Below are 25684 nucleotides of genomic sequence, written 5' to 3'. Positions count from 1 at the left end.
ATTCTGTGTAATGACACAGGAAGTGCATTCCTGCTGCACACCAAAGTATGATGGCTGTCTGAAGGAAAAGCATTTATTTGTACAGTTGCTTGAGTTGCAAACTAGCTGCTTTTTTACGAAACCATTTTTACTTGGAAGAATGGCTGACAAGTTATGGTTATTCAGACTTAGGCATTTGGCAGATATTTTCTTTCTCTCTCTCCCTTTTTTTTTGGCCACACCATGCAGCTTGCAGGATCTCAGTTCCCTGACCAGGGATTGAACCCAGGCCACGACAGTGAAAGCCCAGAATCCTAACCAGTAGGCCACCAGGGAACTCCCCAGACAAATATTTTCTTGAAAATGAATTCAATGAGCCAGTCAATTAAAGGGAAACAACTAACAATATTTGTTGCCAATGATAAAATTCAAGCTTTCAAGTGAGACTTAGAGTATTGGAAAACTTGTATCTGCTTGCATGTGCTTGACAGTTCCTCAATATTTAAAGATGTTTCTGATGAGACTGGTGAGATTTTGTGTGTGTGTGTGTGTATTGTGCAATGAAATATTTCAACATTTGGAAGATTTGCATAACTCAGTGAACCAATATCTTCCTAATGACCAATGCATGATGTTAAAAAAAATCATGCATGGGTTGAAGGTCCACTCAAAGTACAAGATAAATCAGTGGATTTGAGATAGCAGAATAGGAAAAGTTCATTGATATGATTTCAATTCCCATTGCAACTAACCTTTAAGAAAGACTACTCACAAATTCAATGTGGAAACATACAAGAGAATCTAGCTGTCTTCCCTTAAGTCATACATTGAAGAGATTTATAAAAAAATGTCAAACAGTGTTATTTTCACCTATTTTTTGTTTCTATTGGAAAATATAGTTATTTTTCATAAAATATGTTAATATGTAATTAGTTCATTATTTTTAAATGAATATTTTTTTAAATTTCTGTTTTAATTTCCAATATGGTAAATTCTGATAGATATAACCCACATAAACAAAAGCTCTCCAGGAATTTCAGTTTTTAAGATTTTTTTAAAGGGGTCTTGAGAGCAAAAGTTTGAGAACCAGTGTTTTAGAGGATCAGAAGACTAATTACTAAGTAATCTTTTTGGGGCATTGACTTGTATAGGAAATCACACTGGTGGTTTAATGAAGTCTTTCTGTGCACGAGAATTGCAATTTACAGTAGTAGCAAAATATTTCTAGACTCTTATTAGTAAATAAACCTATACTGACAGTATATAAGAAGTCTTCTGAGGAAGTTCATAATTTAATACATTTTTGTGACCAAATTAATAAAAAAGGTTTCTAATGGTCCTTAAAATTACAAAATTGCTAACTCAAAATTTTCAACCAGTCAGAGCCCAGAGATTCCAGACCATGCAGATATGTATGTGTGAAATAAAAATCAAAATACGTAGAGAGAAAAAAATTACTGTTTGATCTAGTATGTTTAAGAACATAGTACAGGTTAAAAAAGTGGTGCAAAACTGGTGTCTCTGTAATCTTGGACATTAAATCAGTGGCTACAAATGTAAGCTTTTATAAAAGCAATCTTTATTCTACTAGGAAAACTACCAAAATTTTTAATTAAATTGCTGATAATCCAGACCTTGTGTCTTAATTGGAATGGGTTATATTATATTTTCCTGAGGAACTTTTTCACCGTCTCCTTCCTCCCTTTACCATTTCTCTTTGAGAACCTTTAATCTAGAATTGTTACTTAAGGAAAGATTGGGATTACTTATTTTAATCATTGCCTGCATAGTCCTTTATTTAGGAGGATTGTCTTAGTACTATAATGGTAAAAATCACAGTTTTTTTCTTTTTCTTAAAAATATACCTCATGGGAGATGACTGAAGATGTTTTACTAAAATGATAGATAGCATCAGCCGGCATCCCCCTTTCCTTGGTTGTGCCTCCGAAGTCTGCCTTTAGGAAGTAATTTTGCATTTCTGCAATAGTAAATTTTATATTATCTTTCAGAATCTTTTAAATTAAGTATTTGTTCATAACAATCATTTGAACCACATTTGAAGTAGCTTCACTGTCATTTTTGTGTGATGAGCTATATTCACAACTTTAATTATCTTTTTCCCTGGTTTAGTTAAGGAGGAGTTTGCATATATCATATCTTTAGCTGGAGTCTTTTTACTTGATATCAGTCTAATTCCAAGGCAAATTTACTATGCATTTTCTCTATACTGTAAGTTTTAACATTGCATTTTCTTTCTTTCATGTATATAAGCCATAGTAAGATTTTATTAAATTGTTCTTATTAAAGTAACATCCTCTTTTAAGGTGAGAAGGGCCTGTTCTAAGGAGATTGAAGTACAAATCCAAAGGAGAATTTAATTTTTCTCTTTTTTTTTTTAGAGCCAGGAAATGTCATTTCAATTCTTATTTCTTCAGAATTTTTGAAAATGGATTCATTAGTAAGTATTAATAAGAGATTCAAGCTCTTCTATTCACCCATACTTGATTTAACATATAACTTGACGTTTCCTTCAAGTATCTAGAAAATTCTAAGACATCTTCCTGAAGTAGTTGTTAATTCAAGAGTGTGATTCATTAGAATAAACTGCTGGTGTTTGGAGGTACTTTGTTCTATTGGGAAGGCTATTGTTAAGGCTACTATGTATCGTTAGTATATGATGCCTATAAAACAAACAATTTATCCTCAAGGGAGGAGTTAGCTGTTGCATTAGGTGAAACTAAACAGAATTAATTTTACCCCAAAAGGGATTTTGCTCTGAAACCAAATTAAATGAAAATTAATTGGAATACATTTGTTTTACTATTAAAGTAATTGGTTTAAGCATGTTTTACTTATTTGTGTCTTTCATTTATAGTTCAGCGAATTAAGAACAAATACCCAACTACTAAAAAATGTAATTTTGTATGTGTAAACCACATGCTCATGTTTGTTGTTTAAGAATAGTTGATAAAACATAAAAGCATAATATATACACATACATATCAAGCTGTAACATTAAGTATATTTGTTTTTCTTCTTTTTCCTTTTATTTAATAAATTTCTTTATTGTTCAAATGTTTTTTATATGTTTTTTGTGGTTTAAATTAACATTTAAATGAATATTTGCTTTTAACCTCTGGTAAAACTAAGCAGAGCAAAATACTCCTTTGCTGTGTTAACAGATGTGAAGTTTATTTGTTTGAAGTTTTATTAGTTCCCTGTATTCTTTGTACTCCTTAGTCCCTCTCCTTTCAGTTGTTGATATTTATTGCTTCAGGGGAGGGTTATAGAAAAAAAACAGAGACTAAAAGAGTCTCTGAGTTTTGATTTTTGAAATCTAAGCCCTAAAGGATGATTTTTATGCCATAGCAAAATATTTAGAAGAATGCATAATTAACCATTGCTGTTTTTCCCCAAAACCCAAATCTACCTCAAAAAGTAAATAAATACACCTCACAGTGAAGAAAGGTGAAGAAAGTCAGAGAGCAAGCACAACACAACTGAGAAAACCCTGAAGTGACTGAAACTGTGTTTCTGCCACTCAGAGAAACGGAGGCTTAAAACTATCACTAAGTTTAGTTATAGGAAGTCACATATCTTGTACCCTTGAGTTTGTGGACTAAAATTTATATCTGCCACAGTCATGAAAGATGTTCATTACATTATCATTTGAAATATTCTAAGAAGTGTGAAAATTATTTTTCTAGCTATGTTTGTACAAATTTGACCTGCTAGACCACTTTGGAACAGTGTAGATTAACCCAAATAGGCAGAACTAAGTTATTGTGTAGCAATACATGGATTAGGCTTTTAATGAATCTTATCTTTGAAAAGTATTGATATGACATTATCCTTTGTGCTACTGTCTTCAATATTCATTTTCTATTGTGTTTTTTGTTTAGGTTGAACAATGTATTCAGTATTGCCACAAAAATATGAATGCCATAGTAGCTACCCCATGCAACATGAATTGTATTAATGCAAATCTTCTTACACGTATAGCTGATCTGTTCACACACAGTGAAATTGATGATTTAAAGGACAAGAAAGATAAGTTTAGGAGGTAATTTTTAAATTTTAATTTAATTTATTTATTTTTTATAACTTTTGGTGGCACCGCACGGCATGTGGGTCTTAGTCTCCTGACCATGGATCGAACCTGCACCCCCTGCAATGGAAGCACAGAGTCTTAACATTGGATCACCAGGGAAGTCCCTAAATTTAATTTTAAAAGTAATGTTCCTATTAGAAGAAATGTATTATTTCTATTTCATTTTAGTAAAAATTCTATATTTAGAATATATTTAGAAATCTATTTCCATTTTATTCTTTTTTTTTTTTTTTTGCGGTATGCGGGCCTCTCACTGTTGTGGCCTCTCCCGTTGTGGAGCACAGGCTCCGGACGCGCAGGCTCAGCAGCCATGGCTCACGGGCCTAGCCGCTCCACGGCATGTGGGATCTTCCCGGACCGGGGCACGAACCCACGTCCCCTGCATCGGCAGGTGGACTCTCAACCACTGCGCCACCAGGGAAGCCCTCCATTTTATTTTAAATGAAGTAAAATATATCCTGAGCCAGTGGCTCAGGTAAAAATTAGTAATTAAATTGGTTACTCTGAATAAGACACATATAAGCAGATTGTGGTGGTGAATTATGTTAAAAATTATTAAGACAGGCCTTAGTATAAAGGGGAAGAGTGATATGAGGTGAGGTCAGCAGCACTTAGGGGCTGTTTAAGTCATAGCAAGGAGTGTATACTTTATTCTAGGTGGAATGGGAGCAGAGGAGCAGCATGATCTGATTTGTTTTTAAGAGCTCGGTCTATTCTGTGTGGAGAATAGACTATAAGAATATAAGAAGCAAGACCTGTTAGAAGTCTAGTGCAGCAGTCTAGTGAGAGATGAAAGGCTTTGGACTAGAGTGGAGGCAGGGGAGCTTGAAGGAAGTAGATGGATTCAGAATATGTTAATAGAAAGATTTGACAGATTTTCAAATGGAATAATGTGGGAAGAGAGAAAGTATTTCAGGATAATTACTAGGTTTTAAGGTTGAGCAACTAAGTGTGCTAGTTTCATTAATAGAGAGGGCAATGACTGGGGTGAGGGGAATCAGGAGATGGGTTGGGGTCTTGTTAAGATTATTTAATATATTTAATATACTTCTTGGACACACAGGTAGGATGGCAAGGAGATAGTTGGATATGTAAGTCTGAAGTTTAGGTCAGAGGTCAGGGCTTAAAATAGAAATATAAGAGTAGGTGAGGTTTGAAACCATGGAAGTGAATGAGATTTCCTAGCAATACCATATGCTGTCCCCTGAATTGCAGTGGCACCTTTACTGTAAATCAGGAGACTATACGTGTGAGGTCTCTTTCTGAATTCTCCATTTTGTTCTGTTCATTTCTTTGTCTGTACTTTTATCAGTAGCACACTGTCTTAAGTACAGTAGGTTTCTAATGTTTTTTGGTATCTAGTAATCTGAATTCTCCAGCTTTGCCTTCCTTCAAGATTGATGTCTTGCTCATTTTTTTTTTTTTTTTTTTTGCGGTACACGGACTTGTCACTGTTGTGGCCTCTCCCCTTGCGGAGCACAGGCTCTGGACGCACAGGCTCAGCGGCCATGGCTCAGGGGCCTAGCCGCTCCGCGGGATGTGGGATCTTCCCAGACCAGGGCACGAACCCGTGTCCCCCGCATCAGCAGGCGGACTCTCATCCACTGCACCACCAGGGAAGCCCTGTCTTGGTCATTTTGTATACTTTGCATTTCCATATGAATTTTATAATCAGCCTGCCCATTTTCTCTTCTTTCCCTCTCATACACACACACAACCCTGCAGATTTGAGGGTTAATACTCAACCTGTAGATTTGGAAAGAGACATCTTAATAATATGGAGTCTTTCAGTTCATGAACACGGTATAACCCTCCACTTATTTTAGCAATGTTTTTTAGTTTTTAGTGAGAGATACTTTTCCTTTTTTAACTAAATTTATTCCTAGGCATTTGAATTTTTTGGTGCTATTGTAAAAGCTGTTTTTATTTATTTTATTTTCTAATTGTTAGCAAGAGAGTATTGATAAAGACTGTCCAACATTTGGAGGTTCAACAAGGGAGGAGCCAGTGAGGAGCCTGAGAAGGAGGAGCTAGGGGGTCAAAGGGAAGGCAAAAGGAAAGAGGGTTTCAAAAAGGAGGAAGTGATTAAGTGGTCAAATGTGTGGAATGCTGCTACCCTGTAGGGTAAGATGAGAACAGAAATGTGGCCAGTTGGATTTAAACAACTTTTTTCCAGATGTTTTGCTCTGAATGATTGCAGAAAAATTCAGCAGTAGCTATTATAGATAGGTAGGCTCAAGAAATGATTTTTTTTTTAAGAAGGGAGATACTAGATTATATTTATATATGCTGATCAGGATGATTCCTTATAGTGGGAGAAATTGATAGTGCAGGGAATTATCTAAGAGTTTAGTCCTTAAGGGGAATGAGACACAGGGGAATTATCCAAGAGCTAAGTACTTGAAAATGGAATCAGGATCCTAAATCCAGATTGGCCTTTAATAGCAGTCATTACTTGAGAGAAAATGGAGACAGTCAGGGTGTACACTTGGAATTAATGACATACTTAGAAGACTTAAAGTTCATGCAGAACATTATTATATTATGCATAGTAATAAAGTATTAACATTTATTGAATGTTTAATACTGTCTGGCACTCTTTAAAAGACTATCTCATTTAACCCTCATAAAATCTTATGCATTTGAAATTACTAGCCCCATTTCATAGAGGGAGAAAGTAAGGTTCAAAGATGTTAAGTTGCCAAAGAGCACATACCAAATTATTGATAGACCCAGGATTGTTAAATTTCCAAAATCCTCGGTCTTGAATATTCCTTAACAAAGGACTGAAAGAGGGGTAGATATCCATCTGTCTCATTTTTCTTGTGAAAATGGATTCTTGATCAGGCAGTTCTCATTAGTAGGTTTATTTACTTAGAACACTAAATATTTATTATAAATTCCCAAGGAAGGGCTCTCTAAGGATTTATTAGTCTTATTTTCTACATGTGCAGATAGGTCAGTGTTTATTTTCATCACTATCAAGTAACTTTAATAAAGTAGATATAAAAAATTAATTTGTTGGTCATTTGTTCTTAATAGTAAACTTTTTTGTAAGAAGATTGAGAGACTGTTTGATCCAGAATACTTGAATCCAGATTCTCAGAATAATGCAGCAACATTATACAGGTACAGTGATATGTTTTTCTTTGGTATGCTATATAATGCAGCTAAATTCTTTAATTTTACTACATTTGAAATTTTCTTCTTGGATGTTTTTGTATCTTTTTTTTGTTGTTTTTTAATTTTTAAAATTTTAATACAATTTTTACTTTTTAAATATTTATTTATTTATTTTGGCTGCACCCAGTCTTAGTTGTGGCACACAGGATCTTTAGTTGCAGCATGAGGGATCCTTTAGTTGTGGCATGCAGACTTCTTCAGTTGCGGCATGTGAACTCTTAGTTGTGGCATGCATGCGGGATCTAGTTCTCTGACCAGGGATCGAACCTGGGTCCCCTGCATTGGGAGCGTGAAGTCTTACCCACTGGACCACCAGGGAAGTCCCAAATTTTTTATACAATTTTTAAAGTTTACTTTCCATTTACAGTTATTACACAATATTGGCTATATTCCTTGTGTTGTACAATACATCCTTGAGCCTATCTTATACCCAATAGTTTGTATCTCCCACTCCCCCACCTCTATTTTGCCCCTCCCTACCCTTTCCCCACTGGTAACCACTAGTCTGTTCTCTGTATCTGTGAGTCTGCTTCCTTTTTGTTATATTCACTAGTTTGTTGTATTTTTTAGATTCCACATATGAGTGATAACATATAGCATTTGTCTTTCTCTGTCTGACTTATTTCACTTAGCATGATGCCCTCCAAGTCTATGTATGTTGCTGCAAATGACAAAATTTCATTTTTTATGGCTGAGTAATATTCCTGTGTGTGTGTGTGTACACCACATCTTCTTTATCCATTCATCTGTTGATGGAACTTAGGTTGCTTACGTATCTTGGCTATTACAAATAATGCTGCTATGAACATTGGGGGGTGCATGTATCTTTTTAAATTAGTTTTTTGGTTTTTTGTTTTTTTTTTTGATATATACCCAGGAGTGGAATTGCTGGGTCATATGGTAGTTCTATTTTTAGTTTTTTGAGAAACCTCCATACTGTTTCCACAGTGGCAGCACCAATTTACATTCCCACTAACAATGTACAGGGGTTCCCTTTTCTCCACATCCTTGCCAACATTTGTTATTTATGTTCTTTTTGATGATATCCATTCTGATGGATGTGAGGTGATATCTCATCGTGGTCATGATTTTCATTTCCCTGATGATTAGATGTTGAACATCTTTTCATGTGCCTTTTGGCCATCTGTATTTCCTCTTTGGAAAAATGTCAGTTCAGTTCCTCTGGCCATTTTTTAATCGGGTTGTTTGTTTTTTTTGATTGTATCTTTGTGTTATAGATGCTGTTTGTGTAAGAAACTTTTAACAAAAGAAACAGAAAGAAGAATTCCGTGCATTCCTGGAAAAATCAATGTGGATCAACATGGAAATATTATCTACATTCATATAAGGTGTAGTGAAAATAAAATACAGCTTTTTAAATGTGAATTAATAGTGTATTTATTAAAAGCAAAACTACTTTTATAAGGAATAGGATAATATCTTTTCTGCAATGATCCAACTTTGATTTAGAAAGATGCTACTTTCAAAACAAAATTGTTGTAAAAGCTTTATTTTATCTTGAAAGATATTCTGATCAGTGCCATTAAAATGATTTCTTTTCACTAACAGATTTTAGTTATCTATTATATAAGTGTTTTTGAGAAGACAACCAAATTTACTTTCAGATAAATTTTGGTGAGTGACGCAAATTGTCTTTAAAATTGGATTTTTTGTAATTTATTCTTCATGCTTTGTCAGTATTCCATTAATGCATCGTCCTTTTTAATTCCCCTTTAAGTTCAAAACTGGTTCTCATCCTGAGTTGGGGAGTAGGGAGAGAGTGTTATAAATCGGTATAATGTCTCAGGATAACAAAAACTTCAAAATATATATGTATATTCTCTGACAGTATCCTACTGCTAGGAATTTATTCAGAGAGGTAATGTTGATTTGTGAAAGCACTTAATAAGGACATTTATTGCTCTATATAAATAAGAAAAAGTAAAAAAAACACTCAAATGATTAAGTGAACTAAGATATATCCGTAAAATAGTATATCTATATAAAACATCTAATCAATTCTTAATGTGCAGCCTTTGAGAATGTAAAAGAATATATACTCACACAGAAAATTGTTAGTGGTAAATTAAATAAGAAAAAAACAGGTTATAAAACAGAACTAGAAACATGTTCACTAAAATGTTAACTGTGGTTTTACCTTTGAGTGATAGTATTATGGATGATTTTCGTTTGCTTTTTTTCCTGTATTAAAAATGTACAGTACTTTTACTAAAGAAAAAACCCTACAAATGTTAGATTTCATATTTTAAACATTAAAACAGAAACTCAGAGAAACACATGACATTTGACCCTAGTGTTAATAATAGCACAGTCAACATTAAAATATTTCATTTTTCTCTCCATATAATAAAGGGAATATACATTAGTTATTATAAGCACTTGGGATTTTTTTTAATACAGCAGGTTCTTATTCGTCATCAATTTTATACACATCAGTGTACATGTTAATCCCAATCGCCCAATTCATCATACCACCATCCCCACCCTCCCCGCGGCTTTCTCCCCTTGGTGTGCATACGTTTGTTCTCTACATCTGTGTCTCAACTTCTGCCCTGCAAACCGGTTCATCTGTACCATTTTTCTAGGTTCCACATACATGCGTTAATATACGATATTTGTTTTTCTCTTCCTGACTGACTGCACTCTGTGTGACAGTTTCTAGATCCATCCACGTCTCTACAAATGACCTAATTTCGTTCCTTTTTATGGCTGAGTAATATTCCATTGTATATATGTACCACATCTTCTTTATCCATTCATCTGTCGATGGGCATTTAGGTTGCTTCCATGACCTGGCTATTGTCAGTAGTGCTGCAATGAACATTGGGGTGCATGTGTCTTTTGGAATTATGGTTTTCTCTGGGTATATGCCCAGTAGTGGGATTGCTGGATCATATGGTAATTCTATTTTTAGTTTTTAAAGGAACCTGCATACTGTTCTCCATAGTGGCTGTATCAATTTACATTCCCACCAACAGTGCAAGCGGGTTCCCTTTTCTCCACACCCTCTCCAGCATTTGTTGTTTGTAGATTTTCTGATGATGCCCATTCTAAATGGTGTGAGGTGATACCTCATTGTAGTTTTGATTTGCATTTCTCTAATAATTAGTGATGTTGAGCAGCTTTTCATGTGCTTTTTGGCAATCTGTATGTCTCCTTTGGAGAAATGTCTATTTAGGTCTTCTACCCATTTTTGGATTGGGTTGTTTGCTTTTTTAATATTGAGCTGCATGAGCTGTTTATATATTTTGGAGATTAATCCTTTGTCCGTTGATTCGTTTGCAAATATTTTCTCCCATTCTGAGGGTTGTCTTTTCGTCTTGTTTATGGTTTCCTTTGCTTTGCAAAAGTTTTGAAGTTTCATTAGGTCCCATTTGTTTATTTTTGTTTTTATTTCCATTACTCTAGGAGGTGGATCAAAAAAGATCTCGCTGTGATTTATGTCAAAGAGTGTTCTTCCTATGCTTTCCTCTAAGAATTTTATAGTGTCTGGCCTTACATTTAGGTCTTTAATCCATTTTGAGTTTATTTTTGTGTATGGTGCTAGGGAGTGTTCTAATTTCATTCTTTTTCATGTAGCTGTCCAGTTTTCCCAGCACCACTTATTGAAGAGACTATCTTTTCTCCATTGTATATCCTTGCCTCCTTTATCAAATTTTATACTTTTTTATCTTGAGACTTGATTTACATTTTGAAAATTACTTCCATTTTGACAGCAATAAGTATTAATATTACTATGTGAATAAATGGATATTAACTTCGACATCCAGTTTTGTTGTTTTATTCAAAGTATTTTCCTGCAAATCAGTTGTGGATGACATTTTTCAAAAATGTCTTTAACCTAAAACAGATGTAATTTCTAATAACATGATGGCATTTTGTTATTTATTGAACTAAGGACAAAACTAACAAAAGTTCAAAAAGATTGGGGACTTAGACAAAAATAGGAACCTGTTACATATGACCATAGCAAATGGAGTTATAAGCCTTGCCTGTTTTTTTATAAGTTTATATCACATAACTTACAAATGTGTTATTACCAAGACCTGATTCTTCATTAATTTATTACTCAACTACTAGAAAATGCCTTGTGAAAATAATATAAAGAACTAATACATTAATGGAATGTTTAGAATCACCAATATTTAATAATTATTTTGTAGTATGTACAATTAGAATAAAAGGTTCCATTTAGCAACCTAAGCCTAAGTTCCAACTGTTAGCCTGCTCAAACTATATTTAATTTATAACGCTTTATCTAGCGTAGTAAAATAATTTGGCATTCAGTCTGTCACAACTTTTTCTGTTGTCCACAGGAAAAAAAAAGAATAAACAAACTCCCAAATGAAATTTTACCTACCATTCAATGTAGTCCATTCCACAGCCATCTTTTGGGGAACGTTCTTGGAACTATGTCACAAATTTTAAAATATTTGTTTGAACTAAATTGTTTATATTGCTTGAGTGTAAAATAATATAACAACTGAAGCTCTTTTCCCCAGAGATAAGACTTGGGATGTTCATGAGTATTTGAATAGTCTTTCTGAAGAATTAAAATCTTGGAGAGATGTATATTGGCGCTTGTGGGGAACAGTCAACTGGCTAACTTGTTCAAGATGTTATCAGGTGAGTTTTGTCTTTTTTTAATATCCTGCTCTGCAAACATTGAGAGCAGGCTCTTTTGATATATGCTGTTTAATTAGGGTGTGTTTGTACAATATCTGACATCTTTTTAAGAAACTAGTGTCAAAACGATGGTGCTATTAAACATTGCTTGCATCTGACTTCATTTCTCATACTATGGTTCTTCCTCTATTTTATTTCCATTGCTGAAACAATCAATGACTTGATGAATTTTTATAAAACCAACAGGTTTTAAGTGATCAAATCCATTTTTTTCAATGGAAAAAAGATAACAGAATTCTCACTGCCTTTCATTATTTCCAGCCAAACTGTTTCTCTGTTAGTCCATAAATTTCTTTAGAAATTCAGAAACACCCTTGCAGATAGGATACTAATGAGATATGCCCTTCTTGTTAAAATAATTGTGTTACCAGAAAGGTTTTGTTCATTTTCTTCTAAATGAAGTCTATCATAAGAGCACAAGAAAGCTTGCTATTTGAAGGTACCTATAATAAATCCTTTTCTAGAATAAATAGATCTTTATTGGTTGCAGTCATTCCAGATTAGTCTTATGTATAAATCCAGAGTGTTCTACATAAAATTTTTTTGAATCCCTCAGGTCTCCCAGCCCCCAGTTCTTTTCCTCTCTCACTTGGGTAATTATTTTCAGTAGAAGGAAGGAAGAGCAGTGGACTCCCTATGTCCCCACAATTTTTAAAATCTTGATTGATTAAAGTATAATTTACATACAGTAAAATTTATCCTTTTGTGAGGTTTGACAAACTCATACAGTCATGTAACTACCATCACAATCAAAGCATAGACCACTTCTGTCAGCCTAAAAAATTCCCTCGTGCCCGTTTTTAGTCAATTCCTTCTTCCACCCCAGGCTCTGACAACCACTGTTCTGTTTATTGTCTCTATAGTTTTGGCTTTTCCAGAGTGTCATACAGTTTTAGCTTTTTTTTTTTTTTTTTGCGGTACGCGGGCCTCTCACTGTTGTGGCCTCTCCCGTTGCGGAGCACAGGCTCCGGACGCGCAGGCTCAGCGGCCATGGCTCACGAGCCCAGCAGCTCCACGGCATGTGGGATCTTCCCGGACCGGGGCACGAACCCGTGTCCCCTGCATGGGCAGGCGGACTCTCAACCACTGCGCCACCAGGGAAGCCCAGTTTTAGCTTTTTGAGTCTAGCTTCTTTTACTTAGGAAAATGGATTTGAAATTTATTCACATTTTTGTATCTATCAATTTGTTCCTTTTTAGCCTTAGGTAGTAGTCCATCATATGAATATATCCCAGTATGTTTATTCACTTACCAGCAAAGGACTGTAGGTGTTTCTAGTTTGGGGCCATTATGAAGAAAGCATCTATAAACATTCCCTTACAGGCTTTCATGTGAATATGTTTCTCTCGGGTAGTTACCTAGAAGTAGGATCGCTGGATTGATGGTAAATGTAAGCTTAACATTTACCATGCCTAACAGTTTCCCAAAGTCCCTGAACCACTTTGCATTCCTTCCAGCTATGTATGGGAGTTCCAGTTACCCAACATCTTCACTAGCACTTGATATTGTCAGGTTGGTTTTTTGGTGTGTTGTTGTTTTTTTTAACTTAATAGCTGTGTAGTGGTCCTCCCCACAATGGAGTGTCGCTTATAATCAAGGATATCAGGCTTCTAAAACCTGACTTGTTTAGCATGTCAGAATGCAGAAAATTTGAAGGATTTTTTTCTCTTCTTCATAGGAAATTGTCTTGATTTATAATACTTAATATTTTACTATGGAGAGTTCATAAACTCATAAAATAGTTTGTATGCAAAATACTTTGTATGAGTGTACACCTTATAGCTTTTATCAGATGCAGAAAATTTTAATTAAAATCTATTATTTGAAAATCATAATTGGAACTAACAACTAAGAATTCTGAATTATAGACTATCCTTTCTTGCTTTTGTGTTCAGGATCTTTTTATTTTCTTTAAATTATCTTACCAACTTATAAATGTATCTGAAACATGACTATTAATTTTACAATTAAACTTCGATAAGATTTTCACCAGTGATTCAAGGTTACTCCATAGTTGTCACTAATACTGATGCTAAGTATTTACCTTAAAAAAATATGTCAAAGAATAAGTGAGAAAAAAAAAAAAAGAATAAGTGAGGCAAATTTTTATTTAATTTTTTCCATTGGAAAACCTCTTATGTGATTGACCAATTATAAAATTAGATGTACATCAGGATCAATTTAACTCATCTGAACTTAGTGTTTTTGATTTTGTTTTTTAATAGCTGTATTGAGGTATAATTACGTGCCATAAAAATCACTCACTTTAAGTGTACAATTTACTGATTTTTAATAAATTTACAGAGTTGTGCAACCATCACCACCATCTAACTTTAGTACATTTCCATCACCCCAGAAAGATCCCTCATGTCCATTTGCTGCCATTCCCCAACCCTGTCTCACTTTTAACACCAGGCAACCACAAATCTGCCTTGTGTCTCTTGTGTTTTATGTGATGGAACATACAGTATGTGGTCTTGAGTGAAGTATTTTTGAGATGTATAATTTCATTGTGGGAATAATACTTGATTTTACGTATTTCTTTTATTCAGGCTTTTCTGTGTATAGAGTTTTCACATTGTCAATATCACTCAGAAACAGTGATTTATCCTACTGCAGGAAGTTCGCTAAGTTCTGTTGGCACTGGAATCTATCCCTGCTGTAACCAAAAGGTTCTTCGGTTTGACCCCACTCAGCTTACAAAGGTAAATTTTGAATGATGCCCTTTTGTAATTACAGCACTCACTAACACTTTGTATTTAAGTCTTTTCCTCTTTTATTGTTTTTAAAATGTAAATATACATTCATGTAGAAGAGACTTAAAGCAATGCATAGGTAAGTATAGTAAAAAATAGAAATCTCTCTTCACACCACTCCCTCATTCTACATCTCTTCTTAGAGGTTCCTTTCAGACCTTGTTTTATACGTTTCAGGCACAAACTATATGTTGTTTTTCATTCTGGAAATAGGATCAGACTATTCATGTTATTCTTTAGTTTGCCTTTTTCACTCAATAATATAATTAGGTGACCATTCTGTGTAATATTAACTGCTGTGTAATATTCCAAGCTGTGCGTATTTCACAATTTATTGAACCAGTCTCCTATTGATGAACATTTAGGTTGTTTCCAGATTAATAATATTACAGTGTTGCAGTGAACATCCTTGCACATGTATCTTGGTGGAATATATGAGTATTGCTCTAGGTTAGAGTCCTTGATCACTCACATTCTTGGAAATGTTATGTAATTAAGTTTCGTGAATGGACGAAAGGAACCTTCAGGTCTTCGTCATCATCACCCATACAGTAAATATTTATGAAGTGCCAAAGTTGTGTCGCAGACTGTGCAAGGCAGAGAGTAGTGTGTAAAACTGGGTAGTTTCTGCCTCCATGGAGCTTACAGTTCAGGCAATAATGTCAAAAGGGGGGGAAAAGCAGGCAAAGGAATGTTTGAAGAATTTCTGTAATAGGCTGGTTTGATCTGGACGTTGAAATCAGGGAAAGCCTCCCTCCGTAAGGAGTTGGCACAGAGATCTGAAGGGTGGGTAGGAGAATGTGAGGCAAAGAGGAAGGGAAAGAGCCCTTTGGTCAGAACAGCAAGGCCAAAAGGAACACAGTGGGTAAATGAGACTGAAAGAAACTGTGCCTGTTCTAAAAAACATGCATGGCTGAAGACGGGGCTGGAGAGGTCAGCAGGTGCCAGCCATGCAGGGGCGGGGCCTCCTAGGCTGTGCTTTAGTTTCTTCTTTATTTCAGATTTTGAAAATATCAATTGTGTGTGGAGAACGGCTTAGGGAATAGTCAGTGGAGTCAGGTACAAGGGGAACTATCAGAGTAGTCTTAGGGAGATGACGGTGACTTGGACTAGGGCAGTGGAGACAAAGAGAAATGGATGAATTCAGTATTTAGGAAGTAAAACTGAATTGACCTATTGGATTATTTCACAGAGGGGATTGGAGGAGTCAAGGATGACTCAGTTTCTTGCTTCTGCTACTGGATAGATGGTGGTGCTATTCACTGAGGAGGAAAACAACAGAGGAATCAGGTCTGGAGAGGAGCTCATGAGTTCTGGTTTAGACATTTTGAGTTTGAGGTACTTTATGAGATAACCAGGCAAAGAGTGTTAGATACGTGGGTTTTGGTGCTTAGAGAGTGGCTAGGCTATAGATAATAATTTCTAAGTCTTGCAAATAAGTGATAATTGAAGCCAGCAGGTATAGGTGAGCATAAGAGCAGAGGGTCTACAACAGAGCCTAGAGAAACTCCAACATTTATTGGTTTGATAGAGAAGCATGATCCTGCAAAGGAGAATGATCAGGAGGGGACAGAGTAAACCAAGAATGTTGTCATGAAAGTCAAGGGAGCAGTATTTGAAGATGGAGAGAGTGTCCACGATGCCAATTATTGCTAAGAGGTCAAATAAAATAATGAAAGAAATGTGTCTTTTGGCTTTGGTGACCTGGAATTCTTAAGTGTGAAGAACTGTTTTGATGGAGTGCTAGATTCAGAAGCCAGATTAGTATGGGTTGAGGAGTGAGTAGAAGAAAAGCAAATGGAAACAGTGTGATTAACAACTCTTTTGGGAAATTTGAGAAGGGGAGAAGATGGATCAATAATTAGGTTATGGATATTTATTGTTTCTGTCTTTTAAAAAAATTTTTTATTGGAGTATAGTTGATTTACAATGTTGTGTTAGTTTCAGGTGTATAGCAAAGTGAATCAGTTATGCATATACATGTATCTGCTCTTTTTTAGATTCTTTTCTCATGTAGGTCATTACAGAGTTTTGTTTTTTTAATATTTATTTATTTGGCTGTGCTGGGTCTTAGCACACAGGATCTTCGTTGCCGCATGTGGGATCTTTTAGTTGTGGCATGCAGGATCTTTGTTGCAGCATGTGAGGTCTAGCTCCCTGACCAGGGGTAGAACACAGGCCCCCTGCATTGGGAGCACAGGATCTTAACCACTGGACCACCAGGAAAGTCCCATTACAGAGTATTGAATAGAGTTCCCTGTGCTATACAGTAGGTCCTTATTAGTTATCTATTTTATATATAGTAGTGTGTATATGTCAGTCCCAATATCCGTTTTCTACATCTGTGACTCTATTTCTGTTTTGTAAATAAGTTCATTTATACCATTTTTTTAGATTCAACTTATAAGCAATATCATATGATATTTGTCTTTCTCTGTCTGACTTACTTCACTCAGTGTGACAATCTCTAGGTCCATCTATGTTGCTGCAAATGGCATTATCTTCTTTTTTATGGCTGAGTAATATTCCACATCTTCTTTATCCATTCGTCTTTTGATGGACATTTAGGTTGCTTCCATGTCTTGGCTATTGTAAATAGTGCTGCAATGAACATTGGGGTGCATGTAATCTTTTCGAATTATGCTTTTCTCTGGGTATATGCCCACGAGTGGGATTGCTGGGTCATATGGTAGTTCTATATTTAGTTTTTTAAGGAACCTCCATACTGCTCTCCATAATGGTTGTACCAATTTACATTGCCACCAACAGTGTAGGAGGGTTCTCTTTTCTCCACACCCTCTCCAGCATTTATTGTGTGTAGATTTTTTGAGGATGGGCATTCTGACCCGTGTGAGGTAATACCTCATTGTAGTTTTGATTTGTGTTTCTCTAATAATTAGTGATGTTGAGCATCTTTTCATGTGCTTTTTGGCCATCTGTATGTCTTTTTTGGAGAAAGGTCTATTTAGATCTTCCACCCATTTTTTTCTTTTTTTAAAAAATATTTTTATTTTTTCCATTCTTTTTCAAATTATTTTCCCATTTAGGTTATTACAGAATATTGAGCACAGTTCCCTGTGCTATACAGTAGGTTCTTGTTGGTTGTCTATTTTATTTTTACTTTCTTTCGTTTTTTTTTAATTGAAGTATAGTTGATTTACAATGTTGTACCAATCTCTGCTCTACAGCAAAGTGACTCAGTTATACACATATATGCATACTTTTTTAATATTCTTTTCCATTATGGTTTGTCACAGGATATTGAATATAGTTCCCTGTGCTATACATTAGGACCTTGTTGTTGGTTATCTGTTTTAAATACAGCAGTGTGTACACTTCTGCCCACTTTTTGGTTGGGTTGTTTGCTTTTTTTGATATTGAGCTGCATGAGCTGTTTGTATATTTGGGAGATTAGTCCCTTGTCGGTCTCGTCATTTGCAAATATTTTCTCCCATTCTGTGGGTTGTCTTTTCGTTTTGTTTGTAGCTTCCTTTGCTGTGCAAAAGCTTTTAAGTTTAATTAGGTCCCATTTGTTTATTTTTGTTTTTATTTTCATTACTCTAGGAGGTAGATCAAAAAAGATATTGCTGCTATTTATGTTAGGGAGTGTTCTGCGTATGTTTTCCTCTAAGAGTTTTATAGTATCTGGCCTTACATGTAGGTTTTTAATCCATTTTGAGTGTATTTTTGTGTATGGTGTTAGAGAATGTCCTAAATTCATTCTTTCACATGTAGCTGTCCAGTTTTCCCAGCACCACTTATTGAAGAGACTGTAGGAGAGACATTTTAAAAAGTCAGTAAGAAGGATCCAGTTGAGGAGGAGAGATTGATAGTACAAGGTTTATGAGGAGGCAGGATAAGGTGCAATTTTAAGCACATATGGCAGTATTTGTTTAGAGAGGAGGAAGGGCAGCCCCTCTATTATAACAGGAGAGAAGAGTAGGATGGTTGCAGATAATAGTAAAATTGTGTTTTTGTCATTTGGATGATAAATTGTTCTAACCTATTATCTTTTCTGTTCTCTGTAAAGTAGAAGGTAAAGTCATCTGCTAAGAATGAGGGGGAAGGGACTTCCCTGGTGGTCCAGTGGTAAAGAATCCACCTTACAATGCAGGGGAGGCGGGTTCGATCCCTGGTCAGGGAACTAAGAACCCACATGCTGCAGGGCAGCTAAGCCCACGTGCCACAACTACTGAGCTCACGCACCTCAACTAGAGCCTGCGTGCCGCAAACTACAGAGCCCACATGCCCTGGAGCCCGCGCACCACAACTAGAGAGAGAAAACTCACACGCCATAACTAGAGAGAAGCCTGCGCACCACAGTGAAGATCCCAAGTGCAGCAACTAAGACCCAAGGCAGCCAAAAAATACAAATACAAATAAATAAATAAATAATAAATAAATCTAAAAAAATAAAAGAATTCTTTATTAAAAAAAAAAAAGAATGAGGGGGAAGAGAGAAGGGTCCAAGGTTTGAAAGAAGTACCAAAGGTTTGAAATAGTCTTTTTGGAAACCAGGAGAGTGAATTTTCCAAAGAAATCTTGTAGGTTATGAGACAGTTTGGAAGCCCTTTGGAGATTGGTGATCATGAATTTACAGTGAAATCCAACATGCCTTTTTATATCACTCTCTCCATCAGTCCTTAGCTGCTTGAGTGCAGGCATAGAGAAAGTAGGTATTTGAGCTCATCCTGATGAGTATAATGAAATTTAGGGGCAAGGAATTTGGAGTATTAGCCATAGATGTTATTAAAATGATGGATCATGAAATTTAAGCTGGATTAAGAAATTTGTTATATTTACGATCCAATTAGCAGTTTTGATTAGTCAGAAATTTTATTGGTGAAGTAATAAATAGGTTACCCTTATAATGTTCATGTTCATGTTTAAAGTTTTAGATAATGCTTTTCACACAAAGCTATTTAAATGGGGCATGAGACTTTAAGCAAAATGGGGTTTGCTTTGATAGGCCCAAGATAATTGCATTAATTCATGATTATTGTTATGTTTTTGCAGTAACATGATTTAGTCATTGCATTTCTTTATGGTCAAGCTTCTCTTTTAACTGTCACATTTATATCACTTTGAACAATATTTCTAAGAGTTGTATCTCTTTGGCTTTTTGTTGTCTATTTACTGCTTGTATTGACTACTGATATTCCATTCATTGTGAGAGGATTCAGGAATAAATAGCAGCTAAATTGTATTTTAAGTCTGGTGTGCAACATCATGGAAATTGATTAAAGTGATTTCTTAGACTAAGTGAAATATGAATAGCTCATTTGGTGAGTTATATTTCCAGTAATGGCAGACTAAGTAATTCAGACTAATCCTCCCATCAAAAGGTAACTAAAAAAAGAAGTATGAAATATAACTGTAAAGATTATATTAAAAGCATCAAAGAGCTAATGGGGAATTAGTGTTAAGATATAAGAGATGATGGGAACCCAAAGAAGTGAGCCAGCACTTAGGGCCATTTTTGTCCTGGAGGTGATGACCAAACTGAAAGAGACAGCTGAGAGTCTGGGCTGAGCTTTTGGTGCCTATCAGGTCCAGTAGTTAGGATGCCAAGAATGGGGACATTAATGAATAACATCCCCAGCCCTACACTTTGTGTTGGTATCCCAAAGAAAATAAGAGGAAACGAGAAGCAAACCTTCCCTTGATTGAATAGCAACCTGGTTTTGATTTATTTGGGTAGCCTAAGAAATTCAGGCCCTGAACTTGGGTTAAGGTAATCCTGGATTGCCATGGTCCCCAGACATCTGGCAAAAGCAATAAACATCCTCTTTGAAGAAAGAGAACATTATTCTATACCTCAAATTATTTATACAAAAAAATTTTTAAACAAAATATTCAGCATACAAAGATAACCTGACATAGATGAAAATAAGTTACCAAGAATGGGAACAGCAGAACTTAGACAACAAAAATAAATGACAGAGAACTCACATATTGGAATTATTGACACATAGTAAGATTACTAGTTTAAGTTGATAGAAGCCAAGTTCAGAAATTTTTGACAGGGAATTATAAACTATAAAAAGTGACAAAGAAGGACTTCCCTGGTGGTCCAGTAGCTAAGACTCCACGCTCCCAATGCAGGGGGCCTGGGTTTGATCCCTGGTCAGGGAACTAGATCCCACATGCCACAACTAAGAGTTCACATGCATGCAACTAAAGATCCCGCATGCAGCAACTGAAAAGATTCCACATGCCACAACTAAGACCCAGCGCAGCCAAATAAATAAATAAATATATATTTTTTTAAAGTGACAGAGAGTTTAAATAAAAACAAATAGAAATGCTACTACTGAAAAACGTAATAACAAATTTAAGATCAGTGGCAAATTTAACAGCAACTTAGTTATAGCTGAAAAATTAGTAAAATGAAAGATAAAAGTCAGAAGAAACTATCCAGAATGAAGCACAGACAGACAAAATTATGAGAAATATAAAAGAAAGTAAGAGACCTAGAGAGTACATGTCTAATATTTTTTAACTGTAAAGTAAACGTAACATAAATTTGCCTTTTTTTTTTTTTTTTTTTTGGTTGCATTGGGCCTCCGTTGCTGTGCACGGGCTTTCTCTAGTTGCAGTGAGCGGGGGCTACTCTTTGTTGTGGTACATGGGTTTCTCAATGCGGTGGCTTCTCTTGTTGCAGAGCATGGGCTCTAGGCTCGCGGGCTTCAGTAGTTGTGGCACGTGGGCTCAGTAGTTGTGGCTCACGGGCTCTAGAGCACAGGCTCAGGAGTTGTGACGCACGCGCTTAGTTGTTCCGTGGCATGTGGGATCTTCCCGGAGCAGGGCTCGAACCCATGTCCCCTGCACTGGCAGGCGGATTCTTAACCACTGCACCACCAGGGAAGTCCCCATCATCATTTTTTAAGCATACAGTTCAGTAATGTTAAATATATTCCTGTTGTGCAGCCCATCTCCAGAACTCTTTCCTCTTGCAAAGCTGAAACTCTCTACCTAATGAACAATTCCCATTGCCTCCTGGCAACCACCACTCTACTTTGTCTCTATGCATTTGACTACCTCTATTGTGGAATCATACAGTATTTGTGTTTTTGTGTGAGAAGGTCTAAGTTTTTAATGGGGTTTCCCCTTAGAAGAGAAAAAGAATGGATCAGAGGCAAAATTTGAAGAGATAATGGCTAAGATATTTCAGAATTATTGAGAGATATTAATTTATAGATTCAAGAATTTCATTGACTCCCAATAAGATAAGAAATCCTGTAATATACAACATGATAAATGTAACTGTTATATATAAATGTTAAGAGAGTGAATCCTAAGAGTTCTTGTCCCAAGAGAAAAAAATCTTCTATTTCTTTAATTCTGTACCTATATGAGATGATGGATGTTCACTAAGCTTATTGCGATAATAACTTAATAATGTATGTAAATCAAATCATTATGCTGTATTCCTTAAACTTCTACAGTGCTGTAGGTCAATTATATCTCAATAAACTGGAAGAAAAAAAATTTTTTAGTTTAAAAAAAGAATGTCTTTCAGAAAAAAAAAATCATACCCATACCTATCATAATGAAACTGCGGAAAACAAAAAGAGCATTTTTAAAGCAACCAGAGGGAAAAAGTATAGAATCTCTTCAAAAAATCAATAATTAGAGTTTACATCTCAGCAATAGCAATGGAAGCCAAGGTATAGTCCACTAGGTCTTTTTTGTTTGTTTTGTTTTGTTTTTATAAATTTATTTATTTATTTGTTTGTTTTTGGCTGTGTTGGGTCTTCGTTGCTACGCATGGGCTTCCTCTAGTTGTGGCAGGTGGGGGCTACTCTGTTGTGGTGCACAGTCTTCCCATTGTGGTGGCTTCTCTTGTTGCGGAGCACAGGCTCTAGGCGCGTGGGCTCAGTAGTTGTGGCTTGCGGACTCTAGAGTGCAGGTTCGGTAGTTGCTCCATGGCATGTGGAATCTTCCCGGACCAGGACTCAAACCCGTGTCCCCTGCATTGGCAGGCAGATTCTTAACCACTGCACCACCAGGGAAGTCCCTCTACTAGGTCTGCAGTATGACAAAAGAAATAGTTAATAATCTAGAAAATCTGTGCCTTCCTTAAATATCCTTTGAGAATGAAAGCAAAATAAAGATTTTTTAGGCAAAGAAAAATTGAAAGAATTTGCAGCTAGCAAACTGCTTTAAAAAGGAAATACTGGGACTTCCCTGGAGGTCCAGTGGTTAAGACTACACGCTCCCAATGCAGGGGGCCCGGGTTCGATCCTTGGTCAGGGAACTAGATCCCACATACCGCAACTAAGAGCCCACGTGTCACAACTAAAGATATCCCACATGCTGCAAGAAAGATCCCACGTGATGCAGCTAAGACCTGGTGCAGCCAAATAAATAAAAATAAATAAATAAAAATTTTTTTTTTAAAAAAGGAAATACTAATGGATGTTCTCAAGATACAGGAAGGAATGAAGACCAAAGAAAGAAATTAATATATTGGTGAATCTAAATGAACATTGGCTGTATGAAGCAATAATGGTAAAACAGTAGTGGTAATGCTTTATGTGTGTGTTTTTAATAAATGTATAATTACATTAATCATATAGACAATTTTAAAATAATTGATATATACTATACATTTTAGTGTATAATAATAAAACCCATAATAATAGCCTATAAGTTGGGAGAGTGATGAAATGGAGTTTAAAAGGTCTTGCATTAGGGAGTGTATTAACAAATTAGACTTTGATAAGTCGAGGATACATGTAATAAGTTCTAGGGTAACCACTAAAAGCATAGAAGGGTGTATAACTTCTGAATTAATGTGTGTGAAGGGAATGAGTGGAATGATAAAAAAGCAGAAACAATAATTTAAAATTCTTACTAATGGAAATAAAAGGGACATGATGTAATCTAATAAAGGATAGATAATATAAGACTTACAGCAAATATTACACTTGATAGTGAAATGTAGAAAAATTTTCCTTTGAAATTGGGAGCATGTTAAGGATGCTCATTGTCAACATACTTCTATTCAAATTGATCTGGAGGTCCTGAACAGTATATTAACACAGAAAAAGAAATATTAAAAGGTTATAGAGATTGAATAGAGCTCTCATAATTTGCAGATGATAATTGTGAATGTAGAAAACCCTGAAGAATCTACAGACAAATCATTAGAATTAGTAAGAATTTAAGATTGATCTATTAAAAATCATTTACAAAAATCAGTTGTATTTCTATAAACCAATGAGATTAGAAAATGAAATTTATAAAAAGAAACCACTTACAGTAGCCTAAAAAATAAGTACCTAGGAATAAATCTAATAAAATAAAACATAAGAACTCTATATAGAAAACATAAAACATTATTCAGAGAAAATGAAACTAAAAAATGGATTTTTATACCATGTTCATGGATTCAGACTCAATATTGTAAAGATATAAATGTTCACCAAACTGACCTATATAGATCCATGCGATCTCAGTAAAAATCCTAACAGGTTTTTATCAGGAACTTTTCTAAGCTAATCCTGAAATATTTATGGAAATACAAAGGGCCAAGAATAGCTAAGATACTCTCAGAGAACACAAAGGTAGAAGTACTTTCTCTGCTCAGTATCAAAATTTATTTTAAGTCTTAGTTAATTAAGACAGAGTGATACTGATAAAGATTAAACAGATGGATCAGTAGCAGAGAATGAAATACATTTAACCCTTGAACAACACTGGTTTGAACTGTGTAGGTCCACTTATACATGAATTTAAAAAAATAAAGATGTACAGTACTACGTAATTTGTGGTTAGTTGAATCTGTGGATTTTGGTATGTATGGGGACTCCTAGAACCGATCCCCCACAGATACCAAGGAATGTCTGTACTCAAAGCTACTTAGATACTTTGAGTACTTTGTACTCAAAGCTACTTAGCTACTGTGACAGAGGTGACGTTACAGAGCAGTGGGCAAAGGATAGACTTTCCAATAAGAGGTACCGGGACATTGGGATATCAAAATGGGGAAAAAATAGCCCAAACTATTCCCCCAAAAAAGCCTATATGTGAAACAAAAGCTAATAAAGCTGGGAATTCCCTGGCAGTCCAGTGGTTAGGACTTTGTGCTCTCACTGCCGAGGGAGCGGGTTCAATCCCTAGTCAGGGAGCTAAGATCCCGCAAGCCGTGCAGGGTAGCCAGAAAAGAATAAAAAACTTATAAAGCTATTAAAAGGTAATACCATAAAGGGAGAGATTTTAAATTCAAGTACATTAACTACATTAAATAAACTGAAACTGAGGAGACAAACTCACAGGTGGGACCAGATATTAGCAACACATATCCATAAAAGGTTCATATTAAGATTTTTTTGACTTGTACAAATTAATAAGAAAACGACAATAGGAACTTCACACCAGAAAGTTCCTTGTTGTTCAGTAAACATGAAAAGGAGCTCAACCTCATTTTTAATTGGGGAAATGCAAATTAAAACCACAGATACCACTACATGCTCACCAGAATGACTACAATTAAAATGTCTCACCAAGTGTTATCAAGAACATAGAGTAATGAGAACTCTCATACACTGCTGATAGTAATTTAATTTGGTATACATGAGCACTTGTGCGTCAGGAAACATGTTAAGGAATGTTCATAATACTACTACTTGGACTAGTTCCAAACTGGAAATAACCCATCCACCAGCTGTAGAATAGATAAGCAAATTGTGATTATTCATACAATGGCATACTGTCCATTAAAGCAAATGTTATTACATGTAGTAACATGGTTGAATCACAAAAACATAGTATTAAAACAAATGAGATGGGACTTCCCTGGTGGCGCGGTGGTTAAGAATCCGCCTGCCAATTCAGGGGACATGGGTTCGAGCCTTGATCCGGGAAGATCCCACATGCCGCAGAGCAACTAAGCCCGTGGGCCACAACTACTGAGCCTGAGCACTAAAGCCCACGAGCCACA

At 35.6% G+C, this 25684-nt stretch overlaps 1 protein-coding gene across 9 annotated transcripts in view; it reads left to right on the top strand.

Annotated features, from left to right (window-relative positions):
• The window catches only part of SANBR (SANT and BTB domain regulator of CSR), a 71759-nt gene that overhangs the window by 16213 nt on the left and 29862 nt on the right, over window positions 1-25684 (top strand). For all 9 annotated transcript variants that reach the window (XR_009566167.1, XR_009566169.1, XM_060309386.1 and 6 more), the window contains 6 exons: window positions 2379-2437; window positions 3882-4042; window positions 7133-7219; window positions 8512-8622; window positions 11797-11920; window positions 14533-14685. Coding sequence is in view for 7 of the 9 variants with exons in the window: in XM_060309386.1 (XP_060165369.1) it covers window positions 2379-2437; window positions 3882-4042; window positions 7133-7219; window positions 8512-8622; window positions 11797-11920; window positions 14533-14685 (695 nt within the window). In the remaining 2 variants the exon portion in view is untranslated. The remainder of the gene's footprint in view (window positions 1-2378; window positions 2438-3881; window positions 4043-7132; window positions 7220-8511; window positions 8623-11796; window positions 11921-14532; window positions 14686-25684) is intronic.

This window comes from Globicephala melas, chromosome 12, assembly GCF_963455315.2.
Source record: "Globicephala melas chromosome 12, mGloMel1.2, whole genome shotgun sequence".
NCBI classification, from domain to species: Eukaryota; Metazoa; Chordata; class Mammalia; order Artiodactyla; family Delphinidae; genus Globicephala; species Globicephala melas.
Note: the sequence above shows the minus strand (reverse complement) of the source record. Positions and strands in the feature narration are given on the sequence as shown.